At 37.7% G+C, this 15914-nt stretch overlaps 3 protein-coding genes across 4 annotated transcripts; 1 reads left to right on the forward strand and 2 right to left on the reverse strand.

Moving 5' to 3' along the window:
* Window positions 1-1288: 1288 nt before the first annotated feature.
* On the forward strand, window positions 1289-3870 carry LOC112749042 (vicilin-like seed storage protein At4g36700). The gene is made up of 5 exons (XM_025797310.2): window positions 1289-1608; window positions 1682-1845; window positions 1924-2004; window positions 2085-2399; window positions 2478-3870. The coding sequence occupies exons 1-5, from the start codon at window positions 1332-1334 to the stop codon at window positions 3618-3620; spliced, it is 1980 nt and encodes a 659-aa protein (XP_025653095.1). The 5' UTR covers window positions 1289-1331; the 3' UTR covers window positions 3621-3870.
* Window positions 3871-4504: 634 nt separating this feature from the next.
* LOC112749044 (probable protein phosphatase 2C 80) lies at window positions 4505-7859 on the reverse strand. Its single transcript, XM_025797313.3, has 5 exons — window positions 7437-7859; window positions 6623-7263; window positions 6073-6385; window positions 5328-5477; window positions 4505-4986 (listed from the first exon to the last, which is right to left on the reverse strand). Exons 2-5 carry the CDS (start codon window positions 7147-7149, stop codon window positions 4690-4692), a joined length of 1287 nt encoding a protein of 428 aa, XP_025653098.1. The 5' UTR covers window positions 7150-7263; window positions 7437-7859; the 3' UTR covers window positions 4505-4689.
* A 2363-nt stretch (window positions 7860-10222) lies between these two features.
* On the reverse strand, window positions 10223-14175 carry LOC112749043 (zinc finger protein ENHYDROUS). Of its 2 annotated transcripts, XM_025797312.2 has the most exons (5): window positions 13132-14116; window positions 12624-13020; window positions 12208-12533; window positions 11438-11587; window positions 10223-11284 (listed from the first exon to the last, which is right to left on the reverse strand). In XM_025797312.2, exons 1-5 carry the CDS (start codon window positions 13253-13255, stop codon window positions 10809-10811), a joined length of 1473 nt encoding a protein of 490 aa, XP_025653097.1. In that variant the 5' UTR covers window positions 13256-14116; the 3' UTR covers window positions 10223-10808. The 2 variants fall into 2 exon arrangements, with proteins under 2 accessions (XP_025653097.1, XP_025653096.1); XM_025797311.2 differs by having other exon boundaries at window positions 10223-11587; window positions 13132-14175.
* Between the last annotated feature and the right edge of the window lie 1739 nt (window positions 14176-15914).

The raw sequence follows: 15914 nt of genomic DNA on the forward strand, positions 1-15914 counted from the left end.
ATGTTGTGTCTACACAATAAAAATATAATTCAAGTTTTTTAACTTTTATGTAAAACACATCATCACAAAATGATGAACTTTTTATATAAAAAATTTATTTATTTGTCTTGAATTCAGTAAGTATATTTTTAGAGTTATTTTCAGATGTATATGTGACAAAAATATATCTAAATTTTTTTGTGGTACTTTGATTTCCATTATTCACGTGGTCCTTACAAGTTTTAATTTTAACGTAAGAAATAGTTTTGGAGTAACTAGAATAGCCTAGATCAAGTTAATACATATTATTTATAATGCAACAAAAATTTTAAAAGGTAGCATATTAGGGAGTAAACCTATATGATATATTCAGTCATCGTTGTCAAATATTAATTAAAATAAGAGCGTGCTGATATAATCTCTAACCAACACCTAATACAACAGAAATTGTATGTTTCATTGATGGTACTAAATAAATGAGTTATTGTTCAATAAAATACTTTGATGATACGAAAGTTTTTATGATATGATATTAAAATTTAAAATTTTTATGGCTTAATTATTTTTTATTTGTTTTTGTTATTAAAAAAACCATTAGTTTGAAGATTTAATTGAGACGGTCACAAAAATATTCACTAACCCGGTATTTTTATTTAAGTTATTCATTTGGAAAAACTCAAAGCGGAAAAAGAAAAAAAAAAGTTAAACACAAGAAATTAAACAACCAAATAAGCCTTATAAATGTAACAAAAAATAATTGGTGAATTGTATTGTAATGCTGTGTTTGTGATTTTTTTTTTTTTTTTGTGGGGGGAAGGGCGTTGATCACAATGACGGGTGGAAGCCCAATATGATACTAGAGGATTGTTTTGATTAACTGATAGTAGAAAATTAATATGTACTTCTTGGCCCGAACCGCTCTTTAGATAGTCAGTATAAGATTGGGCCAACAAGCTTGGGCTAATAACAAAATACTTCTTTAAAGTACAAAAAGATTAAGCCCAATTATCCCCTCAATGGGGCTTAGTCGTTTATACTCTGAAAATATATTCTCTCTGAACAGCAAAAGAAATCCCCCGATTACCAAAATTTTCAATGTAATATCTGCTCTTTCTTTTATGTTTTCCTTTTTGTGTCATGGTTTCATAGTGATCTTGATCGAGTCTGAATCCCAAGTGTTTGGAATTTTGTGGTATAGACATGGACACCTTAATAACTGGCCATCTGTTTAAATAATGCACGTGTCTGAACAAAATTACATGCAGTTTTAGAAAACTAGTATATAGAGCCACCTTTCCAATCTTGGGAACTCACTTGTATTCCTTTCACCTCCTCCTTTTCTTGTGTTAAATATGGAGCTTCGCAAAGCCATCTTAGCCTTCGTGTTGATCTTGGTTCTTTCCTTATTGTATGGCGGGGTTAAGGCATTGAGTAGAAGGGACTACTCTTTGGTAGAGAAGAGTGAGAGGATACCTTTAGTTGTTTCTGAATATGGAACGGTCTCCGCCGTTGATGTCCAAGCCGGGCATGGTGCACCCTTACACCATCTTCAGTTCATCACATTGGAACCTAACTCTCTCTTCCTTCCCGTCCTTCTCCATGCGGATATGCTCTTATATGTCCACACAGGTACCCTTCACTTGCTTATTGCTCTATCTTCTCATGTATTTATGCACAAATTGAGTTATGCGATTGATTTCAGGGAGTGGAAGATTGACTAGCGCAGATGAAGATGGAACAAAGAGCATTGATTTACGTGTAGGAGATCTGTGCAAGCTGGATGAAGGAACTGTTTTTCATATACAGAGCAACTCTGATGAACTTAGCCTCTATGCCATGTTTGCCAATTCAGACGATCACACTTATGTAACAAGTGCTTCTGCTAATCTACTTTTTAACTAGTCTAACTAGTTTATAATTAAGCTTTAATTTCTTTCAATGCAGGATCCTTCAATCGGTGCTTACTCAAGGGTCAACGAACTCATCAAAGGCTTTGACAAGAGAATCATTCAAGCAGCATTTAAGGTGTCAATACACACTCATCTTATACTCATATTGCTCAGCATTAAGTGAGTAGTGTAATTCTGATATTGTGAATTTTGAAGGTTTCGGAGGATTTGGTTGAGGCGATCACAAAGAAGAGCAGCATCCCAGGTATCGTGCATAGCAAGAATGCGACTTCAGAGGAGCAGCATGCTCCAAAGGATGATAGTTATACTCCAGAGATAGACCTGGAGGCTTCTCTTCTTGGAAACATTTTAGGGATTCATAGCAGCAACAAAGAGAAAACCAAATACAACATCTTTAAACATGACCCTGATTTCAGAAACCGCCACGGTTGGACCCTAACCGTCACTAAAAAGCAGCTCAAAGCATTGAAGCACACCAACCTTGGATTTCTCATGGTCAATTTGACTGCGGTAATTACCTTATACTATATAGTATATACTCATCATAACAACTTCAATTTGATTGATTGATTTATTTTATAATGGAAGGGATCAATGTTGGGACCACATTGGAACCCAAGGTCTGCAGAAATAGCAGTGGTGTTGTACGGACGAGGCATGGTTCGTGTGTTATGTGGAAGCAGCAGCAATGATGATGTTGATAAGCAGAGAAGGAGGAGAGAATGCAAGAATAGGAGGTTTAAGGTTGAGGAAGGTGAGGTGTTTGTGGTGCCTAGGTATCATGCAATGGCTCAGATGTCGTTCCAGAATGAGTCACTGGTGTTTCTGGGGTTCACCACAAGTTCTAAAAAGCATACCAATGTTCGTTTCTTGGCTGGAGACACGTCCGTGCTTCAAAACATGAACAGAGATGTATTGGCCACCTCTCTTGGCGTCAGTAACGCCACCGTTGGCAGGCTTCTTCGTAATCAGAACGAGTCTGTGATATTCGCCTGTAATTCTTGTGCGGAGGAAGAGAGAAGAAGAGAGGAGGAAGAGGATGCAAGAGAGAAGGAGAGAGAAGAAGAAGAAGAAGAAGAAGAGAAGGAAAGGAAGCGACAAGAGGAGGAGGAGGAGGAAGCAAGGAGAAGGGAAGAGGAAGAAGCAGCTAGGAGAAGGGAAGAGGAAGAGAGGGAGAGGGCTGAAGAGGAAGAGAGAAGAAGAGAGGAGGAGAAGGAGAAGGAGGAAGAGGATGCAAGAGAGAAGGAGAGAGAAGAAGAAGAGAGGGAAAGGAAGCGACAAGAGGAGGAGGAGGAAGCAAGGAGAAGAGAAGAGGAAGAGAAAGAGAGGGAAAGGAAGCGACAAGAGGAGGAGGAGGAGGAGGAAGCAAGAAGAGAGAGAGAAAGGAGAAGAGAAGAGGAAGAAAGGAGAAGAGAAGAAGAAGAAGAAGAAGAAGAAGAGAGGGGATCAGAGGCAGAGAGAGCTCAAGAGGAAGCTAGAAAAGAGAGGCAAAGAAGAGAAGAAGAAGAAGAGATAGAAAGGGAGAGACAAGAGGAAGAAAGGAGAAGGGAGTTCGAAAGGAGAAGACAAGAAGCTGCTGAGAGGGAAAGACAAGAAGAAGGAGGAGGACGAAGACAGCAGGAAGAGAGGGAGGGAAAGCGCCAAGATGGCGGTGGTGGTGGTGGTGGTTATCATGTTCCAGTGGAAACACAAGTAGAAGGAAGGAGAGTCTTGAAGGCACGCCATGTCTGAAGAGAGTTGCTTATGGGTGTACTCATGTGTATATACAATAACCAGTAACAACCCATCACCATCTCTTTGTTTTCTTCTGTCTATGCATGTGTGGGCGTGTGGATTACATCACACTACTAAGAATAACAACTCCATCAATCTCTTCTCTTGTCGTCTTCATGTGTGTTTCACTTAGCTCTTTGCACCTACCCAAACAGGTGTTTGCTACCATCTGCCACCGAAATAATATCTCTGTTTTATTTACCTGCCACTTTGACTGCATCATGTCTTACTTTTTCTTTACATAGTAATTAATAAAAAAAGAAATCGTCGTAAAAATGATGCAAAGATAATTTTACTATTTTTATTCTTTTAACGTTAAGAGGTGGAAACAATGGACACATAAAACGAAAGTTGTATTTAAGAGAAATTGTTTCACCTTTTTCTTTTCTGGGTTGGGGAACTAGATCACTACGCAGTTCCTACCTCTATTCAACAGCAAAATTGAAGGCAACGGTTACCAAATTTTAGGTTAAGCACATGATTCAACGAAACTTATAATTTCTTTACAATGTTCTCCCTCATTACATGACTAAAAGATGTAAAAAAAAATGTAAATTTTATTATAAATAGTTAAATACGCACAATTCTTTTTCTGTTACCAAACATGACCGAAATTTATATAAAATGGACCTTATATAACAAGAGAATTGATCAACTAATCAACTAACTTTAGAAGATTACATGATCTTGCTCTAGTTTCTTATTGTCTCATTCCCCATGGTTTTAGTCTTTCAGAAGATTACATATGGGGTGATAACTAAATTCTCATGGTTAACATTACATGTGCCTATATTTGAGATAACATTCAATCCTTCATGATGACCGTGTAAAACTGGAAATAGTGAAGACACAAAGCAAACAAAGCCGTTTAAGATTATTGATCACTGTAGGTAGCTCTAGTTTGAGATAGTAAAGCAGTGTTAGAGAATATGAGAGTGCATTCAGGTCAAAATTGACATGCAGGCCTGGCCACTGCAAAGAACAAGTCAAAATTTACAAAATGGATAAAAGATGGCAAGAAACCAGCTCACTCACTAGTTGAGCTGGTTATATATGACACAACAACAGTAATGTCGTCAAGCTTGCCGCCATAGTATCGGAATCCAGCCTCCTGAGCAGCAGCAGCAAACGGCGACAGCCTAGTCTTGTCGAGTGCTCGCTCGCGAGCTAGTGCCGCTATCCTCTGAGCGGTTACTTGCGGTTCTAGTCCCGCTCTAACCGCATGCACAACCACTGCACTGATCTCATTGTTGTACAAGTTGTCAAATAACCCATCTGTTCCAGCAACTATGACATCTCCTGGGGCCACAGGTATTACAAAAACCTGCATGTATTGCAAAAGATATCCTCAGTGCACAGAATTGATGAATTTGTTCTGAAGAGAAGAACATGAATATCATCTCCCATAAGTCTTACTAGGGAAGAAACTAGGATCATAATCGTGCAAGAACAGAAAAATGAATGAAATTGGAAAGGAGGAATTTGGAGCAATGAGAGTTTTGAAATGCAAATAATCTTTCAATTGAAAATGAGGGAAAGCTGAAAATGGTATGCACCTTATATTCATTTTTTACTCCCTCTACCAAACACCAGCGAGGGAAAAACAAAACCTCTACGAATTAGGCCTTAATTTTCAGATTCTCAATGTTGTTATGTGAGCTTTACCTCAGCAGAGCTAGGTAGGTCACCACCATTGCCACTCTCCAATTGATATGTGAAATTGAAGTCATGCTGTTGAACAGGGGACCTGAAAATGGTGCTACCATCTCTAACCACAATGAATCCACTGTCACCTAAATTGATAGCATGTAATCCCTGGACCAAATGTAAATAAATCACTTGATGTTACTTTTCTATTCTATAATCTATACTAGCTGAAGCAAGCAGAATAATTTTACTGGCTAAGAAAGAAATGAGCCTTATTCAATTAATAATTTAGAATAATGCATTGTGCTTGTAAAGCCAAGCATTGCCAAAACATGAAGCACAAGATGCTGATAGAACCCCAACATGGTTTAGGTCGTTTTTTATTTTGACATCGAAAGAAGCCTAATGGTAGACATGCTAGTGTCATCAATCAATATCATCATAATTGTAGTGTTGAATCACTATTTTTATTATAGAAGAATTTTACTTCAAATTCATATAGCATGAACATAAACAACAAAAAGATGTTCGGGTTATAGAACATAAAATACAATTCATTCATAGAGTCAAAATAATGTTTATCCTGAGTTCAACATAATTTTCACAATGCTCACAGCACGGCAGTTAAGTTGTAGAAAAACTTCATGATGATGCAGATTTGAAGATTAAAGTCATCCAAATCTAGAGTCACATTAATATTCTCTAGAGAGAAAAGGTTTAGCCATTTTTTATTTATCAAAGCATAGATTAGGAACTATGATACCTTATCAGTAAGGGCAATGATACAAGCTGTTGATGAACCCTTAGACTTGGTACATGAATGAGCCTTCTCTAACACCCTTTTTGGATCAAAGGAACCTTTAGGCTCCTCTTGAATTGCTCTCACTGAATTGGATATAAGCTCCTGGGCAAAGAGCCCCGCATTAACACCAACGTCTGCCCAGCCACCAACACCATCTGCAACACCAATCGCTTGTTCTTCTCTGCAAATGAAATGAGCATCCTCTCCCCCTGTCTCCTCCTTATCTGGGTGAGGTAGGTAACATGATCCTGAAATCATCTTCAATGTCTTTCCACTGAAAAATAACACTGCTTGTTAGTAACTACTCAGGAATCAGGATAACCACAATTTGTCAAATGAGAAAGATAAGATAATGTTTACTACTCAAATATTTTTAGCTTCCAGCAGCATTGTCAACCTCTCTTTCAAACAATTTATATAGGACCAACATCATTAACATCTAAATTGGCATGTAAAGAAAAGGTTCTTGCTGAAGCAAAACTTTAAAACATAAGGAATAAGAACCACATACTATTCAGGAGATATGGTAGAAGTTGCAAGCTGTTCTTCAGGTTGGCTTCCCTCAAATGAAACACCATGTGGAGCACCAGCCGAGCAGGAAGTAGAAGACGAGGAACAGAAACTCTTCAACCATGGTCCATGAAGCGAACCTGAATTCCGGCTCCTCCAATCGGAATCAAAGGCAGAGGAGCACCCAAAACTTAGAGAACCACACAAAATCTGTGGCCTCCTTAAATTCACACTAGCTCTCAAGCACCCTCTCTGAGTCCTGTCCTTGAAGTACACACCAGCAGGCTTTGTGAAATCCACACCACTGCTGCAACTGGAGACCAAGTCATCAACATAAACATCTCCAAGCACAGCTTTGGAAGGTGAAGTAGCCATTGATTTTCTATAAACCTTGTGGCCTGAAGAAAGAGACAGAACTGGATTCCTGTACAATAATGGTGTTGGCACTGCTTGTTGCCGTGTAATTGCTTCCTGAATGCGTTGACAGTAAATGGTAGTGTTCACCTTTGAGAGAATGCCAGATAGCATCTTAGACCCTTATGCAAGAGCTTCTGAGTTTCTTTTAACTAAATTGAGAAAGCTCATTTCTTTCCCCGCCACCCACCAAACCTTTCCCAAAGAGAATTGAACTGCACGCAGATTCTGAATCCAAGAGATATATTGATTTGAAATTTCAACTATTAATCACTTCAAAGTTTCAAACTTTATAAAGAACAAGAACATGGCACTGATGGAAAAGGGAAACCAACTTGATGAAAAATAAAGAATTAAATCTGAAATGTAAGGAGGAGCTTCGAAGAGTCAAGGATTGTTACCTGTTATGCTATGAATTTTTTGGGATTTTGAGTGTTGTTCTGTGTGCCCCTATCTCCACAAAAACCTAAAGAAACGTCAGTGAATGAATGCTGATATATCTATAGTTTCAAATTTTTTCAGAACACCGCTATCAAATGCCTCCTTGTCTTTTTCGCCCCCATTCTGTCTCCCCATATATTTTTTTTAAAAAGAAAAAGAACTTAGAAAATTAACAACCTTATCTGAATTTTAGTTTTATTATTTTAGCAACAAACAAGGATAATTTGGATATCATTCTCGGATTAGATTTTCCTTCGGCTTTTGTTCTTGGCCTTGTAATAATCTACCAGATTTTAGACTTTGGATTTTTCCTTTTTGCCTGATTTTATCTCCCCAAACATGTACACGGCATTGAAAGGGACGTTAGCGGTTTAGGTAAATGGTGCAGGTTGTGTTTCTATTTGAGTGGCATTTTATATTTTATCAAGTGATAAATCTGTCACTGAAATGAGATTAAATAAAATAAAATCCTGTCTTGGTCTTTGTCCTTGAAATTAGAAATATTAATTTGACTATATTATAGCTTAACCTAAATTTATTTTTACGAAGACAAATGCCTTTTGTATGTCTGAATAGGAACAATATCTGAATAGGATCTCTACTCATTAATTGTACAAGAGACACATGGTTTACTCAATTCAAGTAAGAGATGTTGAAAGTCTAGCTAAAATTAATCTCATTCTGTTCCTGACAAGTGCATAAGTTAATAGAAAAGTAATTAGCAACCCTAGAAATTAGCATTGGAACTATTTACAGTAATTTACAAGCTGTTGTTAATTAGGTAGTTATTATATAGGATTTAGCTAACAAATGAGGTGTTAAATATGAAAAGTTTTAACCAACTTGGTTCGTTAAGTGGTCAGCTTATTCGTTCGTTTAAGTATGCGTTGAGAATTCGAATTAGCAATTCATTAGCCAGTGGCAGACATTTAAATAAAATTTAAAATTGTGACAAATTAGTTTTTAACTTATTATCAAGTTAAATATATCGTAGACAACAAAAAAATATGAAAAATTTTATTAAAAATTAAAAAATTTAAAGTTTCTAATGTTTTTGTAGTACATTTATCTTTTTTTTTTAAATGTTTAAATTTTAAAAGCGGGCACCTTTACATTGTTATGACTCATTAATTTAGATATGTTTTATCTATGTGTGTAATGCATTGGTATGGAGTAAGGAGATGCTTTACAAGGATGTGGGACAACTTTTGACTGTATCATAAGCAAGAAATCGGAGGGAGGGAGTTCTGTGTAAAAAAACAATGAGGCACCAAATCGGAGGGTCCGAAATGTGAGGATAAAAATTTTAAATTTTATGGTGAACTAATCGGACCCTCCGATTAGTTTTTTTTTTTTTAATTAGAAAACAGATCCTCTGAATTTGCATAAAAAAATTATATTTTTGAAAACGGACCATCCGAATTCTACTACCACAACTCCCTCAGTCCGAATTGTGTTCCACTGTCACCACATGCAGGTAAAGTACCTGTGTACTCCATAACGAAGCAAGACAACAAACTTACCTCCATATTAAAAATAAAAAGCGCATTGGTATTGAAGGTGCATGTTGTATATGCTAAATGAGAAATTTCTCTCGGTAACAAGGGTGTTGCTTCTATGTAGTTAGTAGTTACTAGTTACTGAAAGCTTATGTTGAACAGCCAAATGAAACTAGTTGAAGGAACAACCAAACAATGGCATACATAGATTTTGAGTTAATACTCAAAATGATTATTGAAATTTGATTTCGACTCAATTTAACCCTCAAATTTTTAATTGACTCAAATTGTGTTCTGAAATTTTAAAGTGTGACTCAAGTTGGTCATTCCATCCATTCCCGTCACCACCAGAGAGATGACATGGCACGATTAAATGTGTCATTTTGCTGTTTGTCCCTAACATCGTCGTTTTACTCTTGCTTCCTCTTCTTTTTCCTCCTCCTCAATGTCTGAACCACCCACCACCCCATTGTCACCATTCTCATACATTCCCAATCCTACCACCACCACCACCCTCCTCCTCCTCACCTCCCCCTCACCTCACCACGTCGTTTAAATTTAGCATTAATAATTAACTCTGTTTTACCATTACTAGATCTGAGTGAATGAATATATCAAAATCATTTTTTTCATCCAAATCCACATAACCAAATAAGTTACATCATTAGAAGTATGGACAAATAAACAAGCAAATAACAACTAAACCCCATCAAAAAACCTTATGTATAACTTTTCTCCACTATAATAATCGTAGCTCCACCTTCATACACTATTACCCAAATCTTTGAAGAAATGGAAAATGGAACATTTAAGAAATTATCTGAATCTTTGCCAGAATAGTACTCTAAACAATATCATGAAAAGGCGAGAAGGAGCGCGAGGGGGGTGGGTGATGGTGAGAGTGGTGGTTGTTGGTGGTGTTGAAAAGATATGATTGAGTGGTGACAATGGGGTAATGGGAGGTTCAGACATGAAGAAGAAAGAGGAAGAGGGGTTAACTTGAGGCATGTCTTAAAATTTCAAGATACAATTTAGATGAAATTTAATTTCAAGAATCATTTCAAGGATTATTTTAAGTATTAACTTCATTGATCTCCTTGCAAAGTTGTGCTACTACATTAGTAACCTTGCATTGTATGTCCCAAAAGATTGAAGAGCGAGGCCCTGCATACGTGGTTGAGGATTCATTTATGGAGAAAAATGAACTTGAATGGAATACATACAATTCTGTACAACATAATGAGAAATTGATATGAAAGTTCATATACGAGATTGATTTTATATCCAACCAACCGCGTACTGCCAAATTCCACCTTGTGACAATAAATTTCAACCGTCAACATAAAACACAAACATCAAAAGTTTCCTAATTCATGCCTACATGCTACAGCCACTGACCAACCAAAATAATCCAAAAGGATTTCACTACTTGATCAAAAATGTATATGCTCAAGAAGCAAAAACATCTTTTAGATGTGTACCCTTCAAAACTCGTCATTGTCCCCATAGCCTACGACACCAATACATATATCAAATTCCAACCTTTTAGTTCACCCAGATAGAGTGGTCCGGACCAAGCTATTTACTAAGAAGAAAAGCTCTGGCCCTTTTCATTTTTACTATAATAGTGTCTTTTCCCACTCATATTAGAGGCATAAATAACCCTTTTTTCACAATGCTTGATGCACTGCATATTAGGATCATATACTATATCTTACTAATCCTCCCTTCCTGATGCATTGCAGATTCATATTGTACAAAAGACCATACAATTCTGTACAACCAGAACTTCAAGGCCCTGAAAAATTATATGCAGTCCTTGCACCAAAATTATCATGTGCTCCGCCCAATGTCTTTGCCAGAAAACTCTCCGTTTCCAAAAGATGCTGCTGCCGCAGCACTAACATCCAAACCACCACCAATAGATGTGATGAGTGCCGACAAGCCTCCACCAGGAGTTCCTCCAGCAGCCATCCCCAATCCTAGAAAATCGAGGGTGGTATGCTTTGGACCAAACATGGAAGGAGTCCCCATCATTAATTCCTTTAGTCCAGAGCCACTGTCAAAAGACAGCCCAAGTCCAAGCCCCGCCGGAACTGAGGCACTCTCTGGTTCGGCCGGCTGCTGACCCCATTGCAAGCCATCTTGCTGAGCTGGTGAAGACGAAGCAGAAGAGGACACTATACCTAAACCACGAAGCAGCGAGGCATTGGTTGCAGCCGCACCCATTTGAGCTGCTTTTTGCAGCAAAGCAGTGGCAGACATGGTTGGCTGTGGCGGTGGTGCATATTGGCGGCGGTCCTGCCCTCCTGTTCCAAAAATCGACGAGCCATGATTAGTGGCAAGGCACAAAGAAATGGGCTCCGAGGAGGATGGCCCTGGGAGATCTGTTGGATGATCATGGGGCCCCATGGCCCTAACGAGGTCGGTAAATGCAGGTGGTGTTTGGGATTGCAGGTTACCCGACGCAGTTGATGAAGCGAACAAACTTGCAAATACACTGCTGCTAGTACCACCATTGCTTGTTGAGCTAGTGCTGCTGCTACAGCTCCCATTCAGAGCAGTGTTAGCTTGTGGCTCCTCTATGATTTGTGGCGAATTTTCTGGCAACTCTGAAATAGGTGGAGAAAACAGTAGTGATATTAATAATAATCGTTGATACTAGTATTAATAAGAGGGAGAAGTGAAGAGCAAAAGCAACCACTTAAGAAGCATAATGGTTCAGGACTTGGAAAGCATGCACCTTTCTTTTATGTGTTATATAAAATAAAGTGCAGTAGCGAAAAGAACATATAATAGTTTCCTTTTTCTCAAATCCACTCCCCCTTCCCTTAAAAAACAAAGCTTTTCTCTTTTTAGCTTTTGGATCTTTTGAGTTTCTTCGTCCACAATTGCATAGTTTAAATCTCACAGTACCGAAGAACACAATTTTTATTATACTTAATTAAGTGTTCAGTTTTTATTACTTAATTAGCTCTCCGAATCTCTTGCCACTGAACTTCGGTGTTACGGATAACAAACAAATTGAAAAACCACAGATGAAAACAAAGAAAGATAACCCAAAAAAAAAAGACAAGTTCCAAGATCAGATAGAGATAGAAAACAAAGTCAACAAAAACAGAGTTCTTATTTGTTTTCTAGTTTTAACCACATCATACCCGACAAAATAAGCCGAAAATTTGTTTAAAAAAATAAAAATCAACCCTTTTTCCAGAGTCGGATATTGATCTACCTGGATTCTGAGTCTGCAAAACCAGTGGCACAACAACACTGTTTGGCTGGGTGGTGGTAGTAGTAGTAGTAGTGGCCGGCAGTGGCGGAGCTTCCGGCTGAACCGGAGGAGGCGGCGGCGGTGGAGGAGCAGGAGCAGGAGTAGGAGCAGGAGGTGGAGGTGTCGCCTGAGGCGACGAAGATTCAGCGTTAACAGCCTTAGAATCTGATTCAGAACTAACCTTAACACCAATCTGAGACTGAGTAGTTTGTGAATGAGTTTGAGATCTCGCACTTTCCTCGGCCAAGGCATCACAAAAAGCCCTATGCGTGATGAAGCTATCCCTCCTTCAGAAACATAAAAAACAAAACTTTTAAAAACCCCAAATCCCTAAAAAGAAAAGATTAGACACCATCGTTGAAAAACAAGAGAGAAACCTTGAGAACAAAGTGCCACAATCGCATTTGTACTCTCTAGTGCCGCAAATCTTAGAGTGAGCCTTCCAATCTGATTGAACAGCGTATTTCTTAGAGCACTTGTCGCATTTCCACTTCTTCTCGCCGTGCTTTCTGCAGAAGTGCTTCTTGATTCCGGTGAGATCCCCGAGCGCGCGTGAAGGATCGTGGTGAACGCACGTTGGCTCAGGGCACACGTACACCCTCTTCTTCACCTCCTTGCTCGACCTCTGCCTCAGCTTCCATGGAAGGTTGTGACCCCTTCGATGGAGCTGAAGGTTCTGATCCCTCTGGAAACCCTTGTTGCAGATTTCGCACACGAATCTGTTCGTCGCCAATAGGGTCTTCGGAGACAGAGCAATCACCTCTGCATCTGGATCTGTAAAGTGAACGGGTATACATATATTTTAAGGAAAATAAAATTATAATAAAATCAGAAGAAGGAAGAAGACAAAGATGAAGTTTTTTTTTTTTTAATTTTTGTTTGTACCTGGCATTCCTGGAAGGTTACGCTTTTTCTTGGTGGCTGATTTTGAAGGTACTGTCTGATTGCCAGAGGAAGAAACACTAGCTTCCCCTGAAGCTGTTGAAACATTGTCTAAATCAACCGGCATGGCAAAATTTTCTTCTTTACAAATCTCAGGGCATTTACCCCTCTCTATAAAAATTTCAAAGCTACGTTTTTTTTCTCTTCTGAGCTATAAAGTTTTAATTTTTTTTCCCTTTCCCCTCTTTCTCTCTGTTTGTTCTTGTTCTAGGGTTTTCTTTTTTGTTTCCCCTGCTCTGTAAGCTTCTCCCACTTTCCCCCCTCTCTCTTTCTATCTATATCTACCAGTCAACCTTTGATTTGTTTTTCTTCTTTCTACCTCTTTTTTTTTTTTTTCTGAATTTTCGCACCACCTACCAGCTCTGATGATGGGGTCTCTGACCAAAATTCACGTTATCCAAAGAGCTCAAATGATTAAACCCAATAGTGGCACCTTAAACAACTCTGCCTGAAGCCATAAAAAGAGAGAAAAAAAGGAAGGAAAACCCTCTTAACCGGAAATCACTCTGATCGAAAATTGGACAAAGAGAGTGTCCTAATAAGGTGGCGGCGCCCCCAATGAGAAAGAAAAGCAGAACCGCCTCAATATCTCTCTACCCTTCTCTTGTTTGTTCCTAAAGTTTGTAACTTTTTATTTTGTTTGAGCTGAGTTAAATGAAAAAGTCTCGGGGGAGGGGCAGCTATAATTATAATTGGATAATTAGATTAGTGTAGTAGTTATAGTAACTGATTACTGATGAGATTGATTGATTAGTGGAATTCATTAAGCATGGTGGTTGTGTGTGAGAGCGTGGTTAATGAAACGAGACTCATTTATTATTATTGGGCTGGGTCGTAGAAAAATTGAGAGAGAGGGAGAGAGAGAATGAATGAGGGTAAGAAAAATCTTTTCTTGGTGTCCAAGTTCGTATCCTCTTCCACTTTGAATGAATTTGCAAATTGGGAACACAGCACAGTCTCGTTGGAAGTGTGTTTACTCTAATGTTTGTCGTTTTGTGATTTGTTTGGACCCTTATTTCTGTACAAACCGACAGGGACACACCATTTCACAGGTACACTATAATCAGTTTTATATAAATGGTAATAAAAACAAACAAACTAATATAATGTAATCGAATTAATGGATTAAAAAAACTGTGAAAGCAAAATCAATTTTCAAAGATTGTACAAAGTCAGAGAACTTTAGTCTATAAAATTGAACGGGAACTTTTCACTGTTTTGGACCACTAAGGAATTGGCACGCACCCTTGGTTCCTGTGCATTACACCATTCATCACTGTAATTTCTTTTATAACCTGTGCTGCACAAGTTAAAAAAAATCATGTGACGTTAATATGAGATATAGAGTGATAATAGAAACGTAACAAGGTTAACAAAGACGTGCCTAAATGTTTCTCAGTGGGTCAAAGATGTATGTTAATAGCACATGGGTTTCTGATGGTAGCTTATTATTGAATTATTATTCCCCCTTTTCCCTATTTTCTCTCTGTATGTAGGTCTATAACTTTGGCAAAATGTTCACACTTCACCCTAACAATTTACAATGAGCAGGTTCCTTATCGCCAAGAGGAAACGGTAGCTGGCCACCACATAATACAAGAATATATTATTCTATTTAGGGCACGAGCATGACTTTTATCAATATTCATGAATCCATTAGCCACCGTTGACATTATCATCATTATTTACTATTTCTAATTTAATTTCTTTGGCATCATTCAGATTATATGATGAACCATATTTAGAAGAATTTAATACAGAGAATCTCTTTTCTTTTTTATTTCTTTTTTTTTGTTTGTTTGTACCTATCTAATTAATCATACCCCTTTTTCTACTATAGTTTATACTACTACTACTACTACGTTGCATGTTTACCTACGGGGAAAGCCACTTGCCGTCCGAGTTTGAATAATATAATGATAATTATGTGATTTAATAACATTTGTTAACTTACAAACGATGATGTAAAGTGTAAACTAATTAATCTCATCTTCTTTAGCTTCAAAGTTTAAATCCGAAGTCTCATGCCCTTATCCCTTCAACCAATTACCGTTTAAAAGAGTGGTGGATCATAATCCTTTAGCTTCTTTTTTTTATTTATTGTCGATTGAATGAATCATAATAATCTTAAGAGAGAAGTTAAGATTATTTTGATAATCCATCACTTATTTCATATAATTGAATATATAAAAAATTATTATTATAACTCAAATAAATATATATACGAGGAATGCTAGGGGCCAGCAATTTTTGGGATTTATAGCCATCAAATAGTCATCAATGAGGCTTTTAATGGTGTGAAATTAATGTGAGATTTCATCCAATAACTCACTCTTCTTTGATGATTATATACTGGCCAGAATTTGATAAAATTGCTGCCCCAAGACTTTTCCTATATATATTTGTTGGCAGATCAAGTTGCTTAGTGTCAACGGTGGAAGTTCTTATAATGGACACGTCTGCTAGTAAATCTCTACCTTTTTGCAATGGCAATTAAAGTCCTGTAATGATCTGATCCAGTATTATAATTTTCAAATTGGTTTCGTTGTCCCTTTCAACTTTTGGTAAATCCAAGTCCATAGTATTTGATCCTATCCTCGTAAATAACAGGTAGCAAGTGCTTGCTGGATATGGACATTAGCCATTCTAAAATTAATTAACCATGATTACCACTCTGCAGTATATGTTTAAGTTTAACACTACTTAAGCTAAAGATTTATGAACTG

The sequence above is a fragment of the Arachis hypogaea genome, chromosome 15 (assembly GCF_003086295.3).
Source record: "Arachis hypogaea cultivar Tifrunner chromosome 15, arahy.Tifrunner.gnm2.J5K5, whole genome shotgun sequence".
Taxonomy (NCBI): domain Eukaryota; kingdom Viridiplantae; phylum Streptophyta; class Magnoliopsida; order Fabales; family Fabaceae; genus Arachis; species Arachis hypogaea.